Source organism: Monopterus albus, unplaced genomic scaffold, assembly GCF_001952655.1.
Source record: "Monopterus albus unplaced genomic scaffold, M_albus_1.0 scaffold29.1, whole genome shotgun sequence".
NCBI classification, from domain to species: domain Eukaryota; kingdom Metazoa; phylum Chordata; class Actinopteri; order Synbranchiformes; family Synbranchidae; genus Monopterus; species Monopterus albus.
Genome location: NW_018127909.1, coordinates 2,919,174 through 2,938,597, shown reverse-complemented (window position 1 = coordinate 2,938,597; position 19,424 = coordinate 2,919,174). Strand labels below are relative to the sequence as shown.

Below are 19,424 nucleotides of genomic sequence, written 5' to 3'. Positions count from 1 at the left end.
CTAACTCTAGCAGCTCTCAGAATGCTGTTGTCCTTCTGCTGACAGGCTAACACCTCTTTGTTGCCAAGAGCTAGCAAGCAAATCCTGCAAAAAAAACAACAACCCAATTCTTGTAAATGCAAACAGACTCCTAATTTTCTGCATACCACCTCTTGAGGTCACAAGAGAGGCTCATCTAGTCTGTAATGTACCCAGGAAACATGGCATTGAAAATGTCTGATCCTTTAAGCACCAGTCACTTAGAGAAAACCTACTTAAGGATGTGATTTGACTGAAGGCAGTAGCTCCCAGAAATTCATCAGTTTTTTGTTTAAGGTCCACTAAATTCTGATCTGAATCTTGTCATGCTGTATCAGTGTCTCTACTCCCACTCTAATCTCTCTCCCACTGGTTCAACCGGTGCCACCCCCCTCTCATCCTCTCAGCGGTGCTTACATCAGGTTCAGACGCGACAGGGGTTAGAGGTCAGGTTGACTTGGGCGGAGGCTGCGGGCATCCCGGCGGCTCATGTTGGTTTCTCCTCAGGCAAGGAGAAAGCCAGCCCAGCCAGTCGCCCCACCCACTCTGATCCTCAGGCCGCAGACAGCGAATCAGTCATTGTTGCCATGGAGAGGATCTCTGTGCTCTTCGACAGGTAGGCACAAACCTTCCATTGCACATAAATTGCGATGTTTTGTAACAGAAACCACCAAACTAGGGGTTTGTATCTCTCCCTCTCACAGGATTTGATGCATACTACAAAACTGCAACATTTGTAATATGATACAGTGTGATTCAGAGTGATTTCGATTCAGCAGATATTCAATTTTAATGTAGCTTTTATTTGAAAAACTGTACATACATCAAGCTAGGTTATAAAATTTAAAATGAGTCTTTCCTCAAAGCAGTTTTGTATTCCAGGCAGCAAAAGCCAAATAGATAAAACATGATGTCTACTCTTTTTAACAATAGTAAACAATGGGCACTGGTGAACAGTAAACCTCCAGCTGCTTTTTCACTTAAATCCTGCCGACTTCTTATGTGCTTCAGAGTCACTTTCATTTGTCCAAATCCCACATTTTCAACAACCCAGGTGTGTGTCCTTGCAAATGAAATAGCTTCAGTTATTGACTTCAACCCAACCGGGCAGCTCCTAACATTGCTGCTAACACTCGCACTGTTACTTGCTTCAAGGTGACTGCCCTTGCACCAAATGGTACTGTTTCCATCGGTTCACGAATGTGTCACCTTCATAAAGGTTCTACCTCCATGGTATTCCCGGTACAGACTACTTTGCACAAGCACTGCATGTTCTGCACTCAGAAGTAGCTGCTGACACAGGCACTGTTTGCTCCCGCAACTATCTTTATAGTGCACAGTTTTTTTCCTAGACCTGTATCGTTAAGGAGGCATGTGTTTGAACAACAGCAGGAGATGGTGCAACACACACGCACACACTAGAGCAGAGCATAGTGAGAAGTAACAGAAAACTTGCCAAAGATCAATAAGTGATATCCATATCAATTTCACACCATTTTCAAATGCATTTGGTTTGAATCTGTGGTTTTGAACTGATGCAGCCATAAATCTGACTTTACGTTTTGTATTTGTTTATCTTAACATGTGTTTAGTGTAGAGGTGTAAAGTTTTTTGTGGTTGTTTTCCTTTACCTTAAAATGTTTCTGACCTGTGGGTGTCCAGAATTATAAAATTCGCTCTTCTTGACAATAATTTTGTTTCCCCACATCACTTGCTCTTCTGGGGTTCCCTGTTTTCAGGATCAGGAAAGGTTTACCCAGCGAGGCTCGAGTGGTGTCCAGGATTCTGCCGCAGTTCCTGGATGACTTCTTCCCGCCACAGGATGTCATGAACAAGGTCATCGGGGAGTTCCTGTCCAATCAGCAACCTTACCCACAATTCATGGCCACTGTTGTCTACAAGGTCAGCAGCACAACATGAGTCCATGCGAATAAAAACAAATTGACTCAAACATTTTCCTTATGGATTTTATACCAAACAATAATATTCAGAATGTGTTATGTTGTATTCTGTACATCAGGCTCACAAGGCAGTCTTATAGTCTGACTGGGAAAAAAAAAACCCGGTAAAATCACATTCTTCTCACTGAAATGCTCCAGTGCTCAAAAGGTTTTGTTCTCTTACTGGTAGTTGGCTTGTTGCAAGGAGCATTACAAAGAATTTCAATGAAGTCCAGTCTCAGCTGTTACTTGGTACTTCTGTTTTGACCACTCAGGTCAGCTCTGTTGTGTCCAACCAGACAAACGGTTGTCAAGACAAAGTCGAGCTGGAGACACCGGTTTTCAGTTGTTGTCCAGGAATGTAAAATACAGAGTAAATAAGATCAGTGCAGTCAGTCGAATTTGTAGTCTAGCAAATGATTCAAGTATGCTTCTATTGAAATCTATTGTTAAACATAAAAATAATGTTTTTTTGTAGTGGGTTGATTTGCAAAACCAGCCTAAATTTTGCAAACTCCATCCATGCCCCAGATCGATTTAGAAATGGAGTACTAATTTAGCAGAAATTGGAATTTTCCAGAACAGCATAATTATTACAACATTTTTTTCAATTTCAAATTTGAAATCAAAGATCACCAGCAGCCAAGTGAGTCTCACAAGGAAGGAAAGTGCCTGAGGCATCTGGTGTGCGAAGTACCTAAGGGTCGTGGCTGTAGGTGAGCGGCTGTCAAGGGCTCGTGTTCCCAGTGTGTCCCGTGCCAGTTGGACCTGGTCGGCTTTTCGGTCAATACGGCATATTGTTTCGGCGGCAGACTGGCTGGGCCTTGTAGGTGAGAGAGGCCACTCTCATTGGCTGTTCAGCCTAGGGAATCAATGCATAAGAAGACAATGCTTTGGCCTGTTGTTGCAGAATCCACGATTTCACCCATTTACTGCAGTTTCTCCTCGTTTTTCACCTCCATGAACTCTTCTTTCACAACCAAAAGACCAAGGGCAGAGAACGGCAGTGCCATTTGCAACTTCTTATCAGACATATTTTTGATTAGAAGCAGCTTATAAACAAAAGCTGTATTGAAAGGCACACCGTTGTCAGGCCACAGTTAGCAAACTGAAGTTTGTAGGCTAAAAAAAAAACCCACAATGAAATTTTTTTTTTTTTTTTTTTTTTAGTAAATACCTTAACTAATGTAGATTTAAGAAGATAAGTTTGATAACTCTTACATGTCGGCCTTTTTTGTCTTTGTCCATTCATATCTGTTTGACTGTTTTTCCCTCCTCTGACTTCTGCTCTCCCTCTGCTTTGTGCCCATGTCCAGGTTTTCCAGACACTCCATGCTACTGGTCAGTCATCTATGGTGCGAGACTGGGTGCTGCTATCCTTGTCCAATTTCACTCAGAGGACACCGGTGGCCATGGCCATGTGGAGCCTCTCCTGCTTCTTCGTCTCTGCTTCCACTTCCCAGTGGATCTCAGCCCTGTATCCTTGCATGAAATAAATTTCATGATTGAATTGTCCTATGTATAATATATGTGGGAGCGGTGCAGCAGAGTGTAAATGTACAGCTCATCAAACACCGAGGCCTTTTGTCTTTAACTCTCCGGCTCTTATCCAGACTGCCACACGTTATCAGCCGAATGGGCTCCAGTGAAGTGGTGGACGTCAGCCTGTTCTGCCTGGTGGCCATGGATTTCTACCATCACCAGATTGATGAAGAGCTGGACCGCCGGGCTTTCCAGTCTGTCTTTGAGACTGTGGCCTCGCCAGGCAGCCCTTATTACCAGCTGCTGGGCTGTCTGCAGTCAATCCACCAGGATACATCATTGTGAGAGCAACGGATTGAGATGGACACAGGCTCAGAGATAGGAGTGGGGTGGGAATTAGATTTCCATGTACACATCCTCGTTGTGTTGTGGGGAACAGCAGAATGATTTTCCAAAAAAATAATTACAACCCTACTGTAGCCTCATCCATTTCCTACCTTTTCAGAAAATAAGTACAGCTACAGAAGTCACCCCATAAAAAGAAAAAATCTAGCGAGATCTGATTCCATGTCAGATTTAGTCAATATGTAAAATGACTGTCTCTGAATAGGAAGAGTGAGCTCCTGCACCTGTATGGACGACACTGGCTGCAAAACTTTGGAGGAAGTTCTGTCTCTAACCACAGCCCACCCCATAGACCATTGCTCAAGATGAACAACAGCACCTTGAACACTTCCTGCTACCCAGCACCTTGATTTAAAAAAAAAAAAAAAAAATTTAATAAAAAAATTGGATTTATTTTCCTGTGAGAATATACTTGAGTATTGTGATGTCAGTAAAATGGAAAAAATTTTTAATTATAAAAAGACAAAGCACCGTATTTAAAATATCAATGCATCTATTTTTCAGTGTTTTTGTTAGAGAGCTAAAGGTCTGACAGAGGGTTCAGAAACGCCTGCTTCATGTTGTCAATTATTAGTATCTTTGAAGACCTTTTTCTGTTTATGTTGTGCTCATTCTTACACATCAGTTTATAAAAGTGACCACAAATAGCCATAGTAACTTTTTTTTTTTCCCACGAGAGGCAGGGAATGGGTGTTGCACTTGTATTTGCCATTGCAGAAAATGCAACTTGTTTGCATCCATTACAGCAAGTTGCTGTATCTATTCAGTGGCCCATTCAGAACGTTATATTGAGAAGACAAAGAGCTCGGCGGGTATGGGATATAAGTGGGATAAAAAAAACAACTGACTTTGTGCTGCATTTCCATAATTATACATGGGTTTTAACCGTTTAGAGCCCATAAATCTACAGACAGTGACAATGATCAATCAAAAAAAAAACACCAAAATTGTAGTGATGTCATTTTAAAAGATTTTTTAACCAGTAGCGGGGCAGATTTCCTCATTTTTATGATACTGCTTGTATCTATCTACTTTTTTTTTTTTTTTTTTTTTTTTTTTTATTGCTTTCATGTGTTATATGCTCCTTGGTGCACCTGAATGATCCCACCTGTCCGTTTCTTGTACTTTTTTTTAATTCTCAGGATGTAAGATGTGACTATTGTTATAATGAGACTGGAAGTAATTTAGTCATCTTTAAATGGAGTTACCTTTGTATCTTGTAAAAAGTAATTGTAAAGTAATATGAAAGCCATGGTGCATGGTAAAATGAGAACTGTGTAAAGATGAGAGCTTAAATAGATGTGATTTTTGTTTTTCTTAAGACACATGATCAGAAAATGAGAAATCCATGAATCAGTAGACAGCAGAATGCAGAAAGCTACAAGCTTATAATGTTTTATGGAAGACTTGAGTAGCCTGGGAGCGTGCTGGGCGTTGTTACTCTGTACATACACTTGCCTTAGATAAAAGACTGAATATATGTATGTCCTGTACACTGAGAGCTTGAAAGCATGCTTAGCATTACTGCTGTTTTCTTGTATAGTCCTTAATATTCTTGTATAGTCCTTAATACTGCATTTCCATGGGCATGGTTGCGGTGACTGTTGTGTGGAAGAGATTCAACACAATCCAAAGGGAGCTTTGTAACCTTAGCGACCAACAGCAGCTTAGACAAATCAACAGACAAGGAAGTGTAGCATAGTGATGCCACGTGACAGCAAGGGTTTTCTGTTTTTGTTGAGCTTTAAATATTTTGTCTTGGATAAAGATTGGTAAATAGTTAATTGTCTGTGTGCAGAATGTTAAATATATCTAGCACTTAAAAACTTGAAGTTCTCCATGTCATTAGATTTTTGATATGCAATGCGTACTTCATTACATAAGAGTGAAAACATCAGTGATTTGTATGCTAAAATATATTACCACTTTCCAACCTTAAAAACAATGTGACTGGTTTACTTTGATCATGTTAAAATAATGTATTCACTCAATAAATGACTGTCTTCTGCAGCTCTTACTGGATTTCCAACATGAAGTAGATTCAGTGCACCACTGTCTCGTCAGTGTTTTAGATGTGTGGTGAGAAAAGGAATGGATGATAACAAGACATGCACTAAGAAGTAATTCACAAGTTGGATAAAGAGATTTTTTTTTCAGCTCATCTGTTAGTACCCACCCCAGGCATAAGAAGAGCAAAAGACTGACTGGGGACCCCTGAAGCTAATACGATTACCTAGAAAATCTTCTGTGGTTTTGGGAGATGAGCATGGAGGTTATGGACATGGGTCTTTTTCAACTGATTTAACCTGCTTGCCTTTTAATCTTTTTTCTTCCACTTTTTTGCCTCCACTCAATCAAATGCAGGGCAATGTAGTAGCTGTTCTGATCTACTGAAAAATTTGAGAATCACTATGTTGAAGTCTTTCTGTGTCCCTTAAATATTAACTATCTGTGCAGTAAGCGGGGGCGGCTGTGGCTCAGGAGGTAGAGCAGGTCGTTTCCTAACCGGAGGATTAGCGGTTCGATTCCCGGCTTGTCCAGTCAACATGTTGAGGTGTCCTTGAGCAAGACACTGAACCCCCAGTTGCTCCCGGTGATGTCACTGGTGTGTGTGTGTGCTTGGGAGTGCGAATGGGTGAATGGCCAAATAATGTGAAAGCGCTTTGAGTGTGCTGTAAAGAGCATAGAAAGGCGCTATACAAGTATAAGACCATTTACCATTTAAGCCTGTGATACTGCTTTAAAAGAATCTATTTTCCCCTTTCTATAAAACAGTGATTCTCTGGATGTGGCAATGGAAGAAGAACAGACTGAGGATGATGTGAGTTGGTTCAATACAGTTTCCCCCCCAAGCCCCCCCCCCCTTTTTTACGACAATTGACTGTATATAATATGTACATTTTAATAATTTAAGAGATTAATAATTAGTGCATATGGTATGTTGTAGAAATGAATTTGAAGATGTTAAACTTTAATTACAACTTCCTTGCTGAGAGTTGTAAATTGAGCTTGACCACTATGGTGATAGAAACTCTTGTGTTTTCTGATGAACATATTACAGTATTACATCCACCGGAGGTTAGTGCGCACAAATTGCTGTGTGTGTCTCTTAACACATGATTAAAAGGTATTAAGTGGATTGCCAGATCTCTGCCATGTGGTTCCTTAAGTACTGTGCTGAAATGATGGTACAGGCAACTGTACATGCAAAACACACCTTAATGGTTAATTTTACAAAGGGTATATCATGTTTTATACAGTTTATAATATGGCAGCAAACACCACTACATACAGCTGAGCTGGTTGCAGTTTTGCAAAGAAAAAGAACATCTGTCTCAGCACTGTTTAGATCCGTTGACAGACTTTAGTGCAATTCCATTTCAGAAAATGAAAACAAGGGTTTCACTGTGAAGTGTTGAGATGATCATCCCTGTTGCTGTGTGCTGCTGTTTTTCAAGGTGTACAGTAGTGCTGGCTGTAGCACTGTTCAAGGACCTTGACCTTTAAAAGCAAATACTGAAGACTGACACAGTCAAACAGCCCAGATGAAGTTCTCTCTCACAGACACGTGTTCAAGTGTTGAATGGAGCTCATCAACACATAATGTACATATATGAAGTTAGTTAACTTAATGTTTTTCTTTTTTACAATTTATTTTCTTCTAACATTTTAACTGTGTCCCTTCTGTACAGCCCCCTCCGTTGCCCACTCTAAACACACCTCCCTCTCCTCCTCTTAAGGCTATTTCGCCAGATGGTGCAGCCTTTTCTTTTGTTTACCCATCGTCCCTGAGTTTACCTAACTAACCTTGGCTACAAAACTATGGAAACAGCCTGGGCAGCATCGCCGTCGGACAACGACAAGTAAGTTATTTTCCATTCTCCTGCTAAGTGAACCCGCAGGACCAAACATCTTTGTCAGACCATAAAAAAGACCTGCATCCACCTTTTCTTATTTGACCATCCCTGTTTTACAACTCAGGCGTTTTCTAGCCAGCTGCTCTCATTTATACTGTCTGTTTCATGCTGTGTACTGGTAAAAGCCTGACTACTCTGCTCCAAGTAATACTCCCAGTAATTATATTAGCAGACACTCTTCGGATGCCAAGTTTTGACAGGCTATGTTGATACTTTTATTTGTGATTTCTCAGTCTAACTTTTGTCAATTTATCTCCGTGACTGTTCGCTGCCTGAGTGACAGCCCTGAAAACCAATGACAAGATTTGAAACTCTGTGTATACCGCCGTCGCCAAGGTTACAGACCGACATTCCAAAGAGCTGGAAATCGGGGGGCGGGACTATAGTTTAAGCATGGGTGGATGCACTTTTCAACAGCAAGTTACGGCAAGAGAAGTTTTTGTAATTAAACTCTCTCATTAATTGATTGAAAAACGCACACGTTTCTTAGTGCAACATAACAAACGCATGGCTGTCAATCTGCAACCATTACCCAACCAGTGCTAACTTTGGTAACATGCTCAGCTAACTAAGCTAACGGTAACACTTTAGCTAGTTAACTAATCGGAGCTAGCATTAACATTTTCTCAGTGACTGTTGTTGAAAGTTGTTTAACACAAACGAAATCCTCAGGCCTGGTTGACAATAAGCGGTAAACAAAGCTTAAAAGCTGAAGCTAAAGGTGCTATGTATTAATTTTACCTGCATGCCTGCCAGGTGGGAAAACATTTGAAAAAATATTTCTCATTGGACAGAGCTGCACTGACTCCGCCCTACACAGGTGTGACTGTATATAGTGTCCCTTCCCCACAATATGCTTTAATAACTTATCAGTACTACAAAATTAAAACAAAACAAATAAGTATTATTATTATTACAGTTTTACTTGACACTTTGGTCGATTTCAGTAGAGTTATGCCACCACACAGTTGTGATCTGTACACAGAATCAATGCATATTTGAAGCCCAGGTAGAGATAAAACATGAAACGGGCAGAAGCTATCATGGCTAATTTGGTTTTGTTCTGCTGTTTTGCAGATAACTTGCCTTGGAACTGGAGGAGCAAATGACACCAGAATGGGAGAGCTAGCAAGGCTGTGCCAGAACTGAGGCCAAACTCTCACCTCTCTGCTACATTCAGAGCTGCCGCTTGTTTCTTTCATAGCAGCTGTTTGACAAGAAGATCGACATTGGATATGCCTTGTGTTCCTGCTTCAGCAGAGTCTTGTGATGTATAGAGACTAATTGAAACATTCTGAATCAATGGACAAGAGAAAGTTCCCAGGCACAATGTTCAGGCAGTGTTCAGATGCGTCATCCAAGAAACGTGTTGGAAGTGGCCTTAACTTGCCCCAGCCTCCCCCACTCTCCTCCTCCATCCAGCAAGGTCGTATCCGCGCTGTGGAGGTGGCAAGAGGGAGAACAGGGTATGGCTTTACACTGACAGGCCAAAGCCCTTGTGTGCTCAGCTGTATCCTTAAAGGGAGCCCTGCAGATTATGTAGGGTTGCGTTCAGGCGACTACATCCTCTCCGTCAATGACATCAACGTCTCCAAGGCGTCGCATGAAGATGTGGTCAAACTGGTTGGACGCTGTTCTGGTGTTTTGAAATTAGTCATCGCTGAGGGAGAGCGTCACAGGCGGCACCACCAACGGACCACTGGCAGTCATCACCATAGCAGCAACACAATGGCAGCATCTTACCTGGATTCATGTTCTAGCGATGATGAGTTGGATGGTTTTTATGACAATAGTGTTAACAACAACAATAACAGCAAGTCAGGCAGTGGTGCTCGTGGTGGTTGGTACAAACCCAAACTGGATTCTAAGCAGCTGGGCATCAACAGGGCAGAGAAGGTGGTGGCGGAGCTGCAGTCTGGAGGAATATTTAACATGATCTTTGAGAACTCCAGCCACTCCTCTAGCAGCTCAGACAAGGACAGGCCTAGGGTTAAGTCGTCATCAAAACCGCGTCCACTGTCTGACCCAGAGTTCCCTCCATACCGCTACTCCTCCCGTTCCCAGAGCAATCCCAACTTACTTTCTGAAGAGGAGATGGCCCAAGTTCTAAATGATGATTCAGTCTTCTTGGACTCAGACTTCCGCCATCTCCACCTTCACCACCATGAAGAGCAAGACGTGGATGTAGGAGATGGGGGCGACTTGGGCTTAGAGCCTGGCGAGGGTGTGCTCAATGTGGGCATGATTGTTGGGTATCTGGGTTCTATTGAGCTGGCCTCCACAGGGACGAGCTTAGAGAGTGACAGCCTACAAGCCATCAGAGGCAGCATAAGGCGCCTCAGAGCCGAGCAAAAGATTCACTCACTGGTCCTTATGAAGGTGCAACTGAATTTGTTGAAGTTACCCATTACTAACTTATTATGTTTATAAAAAGAAGATCATAGTTTTTGGTAACAGGTCTGTCAGCATTATTACTTAAAGCTGCTTGAAAACAAGGAAGATGTCTCTATTTCAGCACTTTAAACAGTGTATCAGTATGAAAACCAGTCTGTCATTATGTTATTATTAATGTTGTCCAGTAACTGTGATTGCCTCATCATTTACCTTGGTGCCTAGTTGTAATGTGCATTAATTATGTCCTACCAGGTCATGCATGACAGTGTGCGTCTCTGCAACGACAGAGGTCAGGTCCTGGCCACTTATCCTGCAGAAAAACTAGCCTTTAGCGCTTGTTGTCCTGATGACCGGCGATTCTTCGGACTGGTCACGATGCAGGCCACGGACGACCATAACGATCGTTACTTCAGCAACGGACGAGATGAAGATGGTGGCCTGAGGACTTCCTGTCATGTGTTCCTTGTGGACCCAGACCTCTGCCACCACCAGGTATCAAGAGAGAGACAGTGACAGAATACAACAAGGGCCAACAAATCAAACTTCGAATGAGATTACTCTGTTCCATTTATCACAACTTTGAATTAGTTTGTTTATACAAATGCACACATTAACCCTGTCCACATACTAGCTGGTTTTGTCCTTGCAGGGTCTTTATCAGGGTCTTAATATTTAAAAACAGGCTAGGAATTACATTTATTCAGTAGGGGTGCCAATGCAATGCTGTACTTTCATTAGAATATACCAAAGCAATGCTGCTTTCCTCCAATACCTTTTATAGCAGGTTACAAATATACGTTTTTGTGTTTAAGAAACTTAACCACTTTTTTCAAATGCACCAATTTCCGAACTGCTGTTAAAGACATTTACATGAGTAAATACAGTCTGAAAAGACCAAAATTATGATGTTAATAAGAAACTGTCTGATCAAAGAATAAGGAAATAAGAATCTGATTAAGCATCACAACACAGTATGTTACATACAGTTTGTAAAATATACAGAATTTCTTTTGGTAATCAAAAAAGTATGGAGGTTTGATACCCACTTTTATCGTCCTTGTCTGACTGATTTACAGAATACCTAAAAAAAAACTAAATAAAATTTATTTTGATGATCAGCTAGAGATGTAATAACAAATAGATTTTTTATTTTAATTATTCTTTCACAATTCAGATACATTCTTGTGTGTTTATGTTATGGAAAAAAAGTGATATATATGACAGCTCACTGAATGACTCACCTCTGGTGACTGTTGTTTCCTCAGGTCCATTTCGCTGTAGCCAGGAGGTTTGGCTTTGAGTGCACCCCTGACCCAGACACAGGAGGCTGCCTGGAATTCCCACCCAGTTCTCAGCCTCTTCTCCAGTTTGTCTCCATCCTCTACCGGGACATGGGGGACAACATTGAGGGGGTCCGGGCCCGAGCCTTCCATGACCAAGACAACGATGCCCAGCAGAACCACAGCACCAGCAGCAACAGTGATAGCGGGATCTGCAACTTTTTACCAGAAGAGAAGAGCAACAGAGTGCTTCTAGTAGACCTCGGAGCTCCTCCCAGTCACAACCACACCTCTGGACCACGTCACTGGGACAGCCCGCCTTCTTCTCAGCAGGCCTGGAGCCCCACCCTAGGAGCTGCAGCCTCTCACCCACCTCCTTCAGCTCTGAGAAATGGCCACTACCGTCATGATCCACACCTGGCTGACCTCCCTCACGCTCTCCCCTCAGTTCACCCCGATGTGCCAGGCAGGCACTCACGAGGGGTCCACCCTCATCACTACTCACCAGGGAAGCGAGGAGGGGCTGTGGGGGGAGGAGAAAAGAGAGGGGCTGGAGGAGTAGGAGTAGGAGTAGGGGTGGAGTCGCAGAGGTGGCTTCCAGTCCATGTGCTGAGAGACTGGCGTCAGCAGCACCACCACAGCCACCTCCACGGCCTGAGCAGCGATCAGGAGTCCTACACTGAATCCACGGACGGATGGTCATCAGCCAACTGTAGCACCCTTCCCCCACCCATGAATAAGATACCGGCTGACCGCTACCGGGCCCCACTGGCCCCCGGAGACCACCTGCCACCACCTGGAGGGAGTCAGCCTCCTCCTCCATCACATCCCCATTCCCACACCCACCGGCTGGCTGTTCAGAAAGACGAGTGGGCCAAGAAGCTGTTTGGTACCGGGGAAAGGGAGAGAGCTGGGGCAGAGAGAAGTCAACGAGACAAGAAACGAGGACGTGCCAAGGAGGGAGAGAAAAGGGTATGTTTCTGATGAAGTTATCAAAGTATTTTTATTAGTAACACCCTTAATTTAAGGCTCAGTTTGTATGCTGATCAGTTATTTTACTGATTTGTCTTGACTTCTTTTTTTTTTACCTAATGTGAATAGTGCATTCATTGATGTGTTATAATGTGCCAGTTTGTGGGTTGTGTGGCTTTTGGAAGAGCTGTGTTAAAACTGACCATGAGATGAGAAGCCCAGACAGCATCACACACGTCTGCTGTAGAATTTTCCTTTGACTAGTCTATGTCCAAGGCTACAGCTTCTTAAAGCTGTATCCACCCATGTTCATCCCATTGCTCTCCTTCTCCAGGCCTAGTATTTAGTCTTCATTCAGTCCTTGAACAAAATTTCTTTCTCACTCAGAAGATTTTCAGTGGTTTTGAAAGTTTTTGTGAGCCGTATTCACTCCTGTGAACGTCCTCTTCTGTACTGAATAATGCAAGATTCCCAGTTGGCTTTCCCCCCAGACTTAGTACAGGTTGAATGATAAGTTCTGCTTCAGTATCACATCATGTATTATGCACAAGCAAAGTACCTGCCTTCACCTGAAAACCACCTGTTTCCCACCGTAATGAGACCCAGTGTACCAGCAGAGTCAGTTTAATGAAGTAATTGTAGAGTCTACTGTAATTTGTTTGGTGCAATTTTCCTTGTATATCTTAGACATTCATACAACCTGGCTGTATTAGTAATGTCCTAAACAATAATTAAAAAACCAAGTATTCCAGTTAAGATGAAGCTACAGTTAGATACATTAGCTGCATTATTGTTTGAGAATACATTTGCTTTTGCATTGAGATACCGCCCATTATTGACTGGCTGTTGATTGTTTCCAGTAAAAGGGAACCAATACAAAGAGTGAAAGATATGTATGTCCATTCTGACTGGATTTCATCTGTATTAACCACCATACGTCCTGTCTCTTGAAATGTTCACAGAGAGTCTGCGCAAGTATGTAGGAAACAGTTGTCTCTATCTACATTTCTATATTAGAAACGTGTAGAGGATAGACTCTTTCTTCCTTGATACTGAAGGAGGCTGGTGTTTCCCCTAGTGAGTGTCTTAGTGGTCAGGCTCCCAGGACCCCAGGGGACAATCAGAGGAAGTGTTTTCAAGGCCAGTGGCAGGGTAGAGGCTGACAGTGAGAGGAAGGTGGAGCTCTGTGAACAATGTCCTCCGAATGGAGAGACAGAGCATAGGAGGCTGTGGCTGCCATGGTAAGTCATGAGCACTTGTGGTCAAGGTAAAATGCTGATTCTATTGTGACATATTTGGCTTTGTTGCTTTGATCCTTCTTTCTGTGTTCTTACTGCTTTAGAAATGTACAGATGTTATTGTTGACTTGTAAACCGTAGTATTCAGTGTATCAAGACATTATCCTTAATTGTCTGTTTGTCTACCACATGGGGGCACTGTTTAACTAATGTAAACCTCTGCAAGCCTCCTGCACTCCCGTGACTGTCCAAGGGAAGCTAAGTCATGCTGTGCAAAAGTTTTAGAAATTGTTTGGTACATGGAGTTTATCACTCCACATGAAGTGGATGGTGGTCTGCTCTGATGGCAGATATTAGAAAGAAGATTCAGCTTGGAAGAACAAACAAGTAAGAACAGAAACAAGAAAAGGAGTTGAATCTTGATAAATATGACACGGTGATCATTAGAATTCTTATTGTATGATCAGAAAGATATGCAGACTGTGTACACTATACTAGGTGACTAGTGTTCATCCGGCCTCTGTTCTGTTGTTTATTGTTTTTATAAGAACAAGTGTTTTGTCTGTGTGTGTTTGGTATTTATGTCAACAGCTGTGTTGTTGTAAACAGGAAGCATACCTCTTTTCTGCAACATTGCTAGTGTTTACATGCGTATGAGTGACAGGGGGACAAGCTCAGTTGCAGAGATAAGAGCTGTGAGTTTTCCACTAAAATGTAGTCTTTCAGATGTTTCTCTGAAAAAGCTCTGGTGCAGCCACACCCAAAACAGCCCCAGCACCACTGAGTCAGATCAGTACTTCATCATTTCCTCTTTAATCTAAATCGCAGCTTCTCTTGTTTGTTTTAAGCATCATTGTCATCATGAATAAGACTTGTTTCAAACTGACCTGGCTAAAAAGAGTTCATGTGTCAGTGTTTGTGTCCACATATTTAATCGAGTGTTCAAATCTGTGTTATTTGATACACACACAGATGCAGGGTTGACTCATTATCCAGGCAACACCACTGGTCATCTCCTAATGAAATGCTGACAAGACCTGCTTCTAATCAGCCAATCAGATTCAACATGTACCACCGCCTGGCCTTTGGAACCTGTCAGCATTAATTAATTCCTCATTAGTGAGTTGGTCCTTTGAGATCCTCTCTCTGCTACAGTATATGGAAGTTAGCAAAATACCATTAATGAGAAGGGAGATAAAAGCGGGATATTTCTGTTGTTCTCTAGACACCACAGAACAATTGTTATTAAAAGGCTAACTGTCTCTTTATGAGGGCAATTCAAGACTAAGCTTTCTCTCCTTGTTGGTTTACAGCACTACTCAGTGTAGTTACATCATTGTCAGATGGCTCTGGACTATAAATCCTGATGATGCAATGCTTAATTTACTCTTATGCTCATTCTAGGCAACAGTTTATGACATGTTGTAGCAGCTGGCCTGTTTTAACTTCAGTCCAGTTAACAGGTTTTCACTGTATCTGGAATATTCTTGCTATATAATATTAGTATTAAATTGAAGTACATTCAGTACACAGTAATGATACCACCTGAATGTTAATGCAGTCCTATGCAAGAGCACAACATAGTGGAGCCTTTGTGTGTCATTGTGTCTCTCTGCTATGGCTGTGGTTGTGGGGTTGTATAGGCAAATACGACAGGACTGTACATGGCAGCCCGTCCTAATATAGACTTTCATGTAGGACTGTCTTTATTTAATTGAGACCTTTCATTTTGTATAACATCAGACATACAAATACACAGTGCAGTCATATGGTATAAGAAACAGTGGCATGCTGTTGATTTACCTACGATTTATCAAAACCTGTTTGGAACTTAAACTTCAGTGCTGGCTGGTGAACAAGAAGTACAAAGGAGACACTTCAAGTGACCTTAAACATTTGGAGACACTTCCTAAAGTCCACTGTCATTTCCACTGTTTTGAGCTTGTTCAGCTCCAGGTTGTTGTGATCACACCACCGGGCCAGTTGTTCAACCTCCCGTCTGTAGGCCAACCCATCACTGTCTCGGATGAGACTGATGACCGCTGTGCCATCTGTAAACTTTATAATAATCATCATCTTTATTTGGCCAAGTATGTTACACACAAGGAATTTGTTTTCGGTACAGAACCGAGTCAGCCATCTGTAGCGCCAACTCACACCGATGGCTCTAACCATCGGGGGCAACTTGGGGGGTTCAGTGTGTTGCCCAAGGACAGTAGGACATGTAAATTGCAGGCACCAAGATTGGAAAGAAGATTCAGCTTGGAAGTAACAAACAAGTCTCCGGTTGGGAGACAACTGTTCTACCGACCACTCAGAGGGGTCCCCTGAGGTGCAGTCGATTGTGTAGAGGCACATGGGTGTTGAATTGTCTTGTTATAAACTGTTATCAATAGATGTGCCCTAAGTCTGTCAGCCCTTGATTTTTTTTTTCCATTGGAAAGTCAAATTAGCATTGTTTGCTGTTTTATTCAGACTCATGCACTTGTACAACCTCAGGCTTCCCCACACGATGCGTCTTCCAGTATTGACCACTGGGAGGAAAGTGCTTTGATTAACAGAATTGATTTTAGGCTACTGCTACCTCCACCTGTATAAACTCTACCATATATACATTGTGGCCTGAACATACAGTATCTTATCTTCTCTTGCCTCAGGGTGGTCGGTTCCATGGTCTGACCATGGGCTTCCCTCCTCTCCCCCAACGCTCCTCAGCCAGACGCTCCTTTGGACGTTCCAAACGTCTCAGCCTGGCCCGCTCCCTGGACGACCTGGAGGTAGGAGTGTATGAATGCAAAAACATTATAGCACACACACACAGAGAGTTTATGTTTTGTAGTCCATGGGGACTTTACATTGACTTACATTACATGCATTTTCTGTAGACTAACCCTAACCTTAACCAGAACCACTACTTGCCTAACCCTGACCCTGACCCTAACCTCATCCTAACCCTAAACCATGTTGCCACCCTAAAATTCAATTTCTTGCCCATGGGGACCTCAATTTAGGTCCCCACCGTGAAATGGGTCCTCATGAGTTGGTATGGAAGCAGGAAGAAGTCCCCACGTAGCAGGAAAAACACGTCCACACACACACACACACACATACTGTAGATCTGTGTTGAGTATTGAAGTACATCATAGCCAAAATGTTTGTGGGCGCATTAGCCACATTTTGAGAGCTACTCAGTTTGGAACTCAGCATCTGAGAATGCACAGGCACAGATTTGTTCAGATGTGAACGTGGAATCCCGGCCAAGCATGCACTGATGTATGAGTCTGTGCTCTCTGATTTCTCCACTGGATTTTGTGTGAATGTTTGTCTGTGCCAGAAGTTTCAAAAGTGCACAAAACCAGTAAAACCTATTCACTTTGCAAACCAGAATTTGAGCGCGCACAAGCACAGATAAGTACGTAAGAGCAAACTCACTTTTGAGAGCAAGGGACGATCCCCGCTTCTCACTCAAATGATCTGTTACTCTCTCTTTCTAATTTCCACCTGCATGCTCTCAAATTTTGATTTGCAACTTGAATAATGCTTGAAACTTGTTTTGTACATGTTCAAATCTTCTGGCGCAGACAGAATTTCATGCAAAATCCAGTGCAGAAATCTGGGAGCGCAGACTTACTTACAAATGAATTCCCATATAGCCAGGATTAAGCTCTTAAATCTGATTCTGAGCTTATAAAGAACTGAGGGCTCATTGCAGGTGGGGCAATGACTTGTATTGGGCTCTTATACAGCCTATATGCTGTATGGAGTTGTGAGACAGATCCGAGGGGAAACATAAAACATACTGACCACAGCTACATGCATAGAGCTACCTGCTTGCTCCTTGCTATCATAGCTTACTTGGTCAGTGGTGGGGCTATCAGTGGAACACTTGCCAAACTGTTGTGCTGTGAAGAAGTTTGTGAGCAGAACACAAGGCCACAAGATTCTACTTCTGTTCTTGCTCCTTATGCTTCAGAGCACCTGACTTGTATTTTTTTGCCAGTATCGACAGAATAGCTAGCTTACACATACTACGCAAGTCAGAGAGACAACACACTTCAAGGGCTATAGTCCCGTTCTATGAAATAATGCGTGCACACACCTGCACACACACACACACAGATCTCTCCAGATTGACATCTGACATCTCTCTCTCTCTCTACTGGACTTTTTTTTTTTTTACATGTTCATTGTTCCCTCAAAAAAGGAGGGAAACAGAAATACAGCAGATGCACTGATATGACACAGGCAGTCAAACTGAGTGTGGGGACCCTATTAAGGTGGTACTGAGAGCGTGAAATCAACAACCATACCAGATATGCTGCAGTGTCCCCGAGCAGTGCTGTTTGCTGCATAAGGCGAGAGCCCTTTGGCAGTCGTCCAGGACTTGTCTCTGCTCTGCAGAAGACACAGACATGGTCTGAGTCTGACTTTTTATTTTGCTACAATAGTAGGTGGGCCCCTTTGTCACCATGGGCCTGGGGCATTTGCGCTCCATTACAGCCTGCACGCTCACAAACATTTTGGCAAGGGTGTACTTCCATATTTGAGAGTTATTGCAGTACTCAAGCTTCATCTGACCATTGTGCTATTGTCACATTTGCACCACATATCCTTCAGTCTCAAATATTATCTAATGCAAATCATATGTCCTCACATGACACGTCATGGACAGAGACATCTTGTAGAAAGAGATATTTACAGGCTGCTATTTCAGGCCTACGGGTTTGAATTAAGATTGGTGCACTGATCTGATGGTACAGATTAGCTGAGGTTAATATGTGATATGTACATTTAGGTGTAGGAGGATTGCATTTTCTGCTGACTGGGTATGGATACACTGAAGAACTACAGTAGATGTTTGTTCTCAGTTTAGCTGCAAGAAATGACCTGGTATCCAGTCATTTGAGAGCTATGCCTATTTAGTTCAGCTTTACAACAATTTATAATAAGAAAGTCTGCAGTGGCTGATTAGTACTCAGGCAGGAAAGGTACAATGGCTCCTGTCATGGCTATTGCTGTAAATGCCCTTGAAGCAAGCCTGGCGCTGCGTACTTAATTTGTCACATACCACTTTTTTCCTATTTTACAGTGACGGATAAAACCTAACTAGTAACATGACAATAAACTCCTAAGTAAAGCTACAGTAGAGCATACTGTGTGTGTGAAGGTTGGTGAGAGATCCCTGCTGTGTGTGAGCATGATTCAGAACAGCAGTTTTGGTACTATGATAGAGATCAGAGGAAAGCTAAGTGCTTCCGCAGTTTAGTGGCTCCTGGGGCACCCTGGGAGCAGATAACCGGATCCCACACTGTCGCTTCGGTAGTGAGCTTTTTTATATACAGTTCTGACATTTTTCCTTTATTGGGCAATATCATAGAGAGTGACAGGAAGTAGGGGGAGAAAGGCGGAAAGGAATTACATGCCACAAAAGTCTGTTTGTTTGTTTTTTTTTTTCAAGAATAATGTTCTGACTGCAACAACTTTAATAAAGGGGAACTCAGTTTGTAGATCACTTGGTGGCTCAGATGAACTTTCTGTCCAGCACATTTTCATACAGTTGTTTGGCTTCATCTCAAAATGTAATTATTTTGTATGCATAATATTCTGAGAAGAGGGTTACACTTGGTACCGCACTTGACACCACCCTGTAGAAAACATTACTATTCAGTGCATCTTTCATACTGTTATATTCACTTTTGTTATTGTGGCACAGATAAAAACAAAGGTAATTCATCATCAGGTGGTAATATTGTAAGTACTAGTGCATTTGAATTACCT

General features: G+C 42.4%; 2 protein-coding genes and 1 long non-coding RNA gene across 11 annotated transcripts in view; 2 read left to right on the top strand and 1 right to left on the bottom strand.

Moving 5' to 3' along the window:
• The window catches only part of htt (huntingtin), a 35,862-nt gene extending 31,646 nt beyond the window's left edge, over positions 1-4,216 (top strand). The window contains 4 exon segments of the mRNA XM_020596076.1: positions 526-634; positions 1,758-1,920; positions 3,275-3,435; positions 3,572-4,216. Of these exon segments, the coding sequence (XP_020451732.1) occupies positions 526-634; positions 1,758-1,920; positions 3,275-3,435; positions 3,572-3,785 (647 nt within the window). The 3' untranslated portion in view covers positions 3,786-4,216.
• LOC109957862 (uncharacterized) lies at positions 1,946-8,573 on the bottom strand. The gene is made up of 3 exons (XR_002274608.1): positions 8,504-8,573; positions 2,656-2,820; positions 1,946-2,284 (listed from the first exon to the last, which is right to left on the bottom strand). It is a non-coding gene; the product is annotated as an uncharacterized LOC109957862 (long non-coding RNA).
• The window catches only part of rgs12b (regulator of G protein signaling 12b), a 46,300-nt gene continuing 34,454 nt past the window's right edge, over positions 7,579-19,424 (top strand). For 2 of the 9 annotated variants that reach the window (XM_020596070.1, XM_020596071.1), the window contains exons 1-5: positions 7,923-8,313; positions 8,840-10,141; positions 10,409-10,648; positions 11,422-12,408; positions 16,304-16,423. In XM_020596070.1, the coding sequence (XP_020451726.1) occupies positions 9,065-10,141; positions 10,409-10,648; positions 11,422-12,408; positions 16,304-16,423 (2,424 nt within the window). In that variant the 5' untranslated portion in view covers positions 7,923-8,313; positions 8,840-9,064. Of the gene's footprint in view, positions 7,709-7,915; positions 8,342-8,503; positions 8,583-8,839; positions 10,142-10,408; positions 10,649-11,421; positions 12,409-16,303; positions 16,424-19,424 lie in introns of those variants that run through there. The other 7 variants (XM_020596067.1, XM_020596073.1, XM_020596072.1 and 4 more) reach the window with 7 other exon arrangements.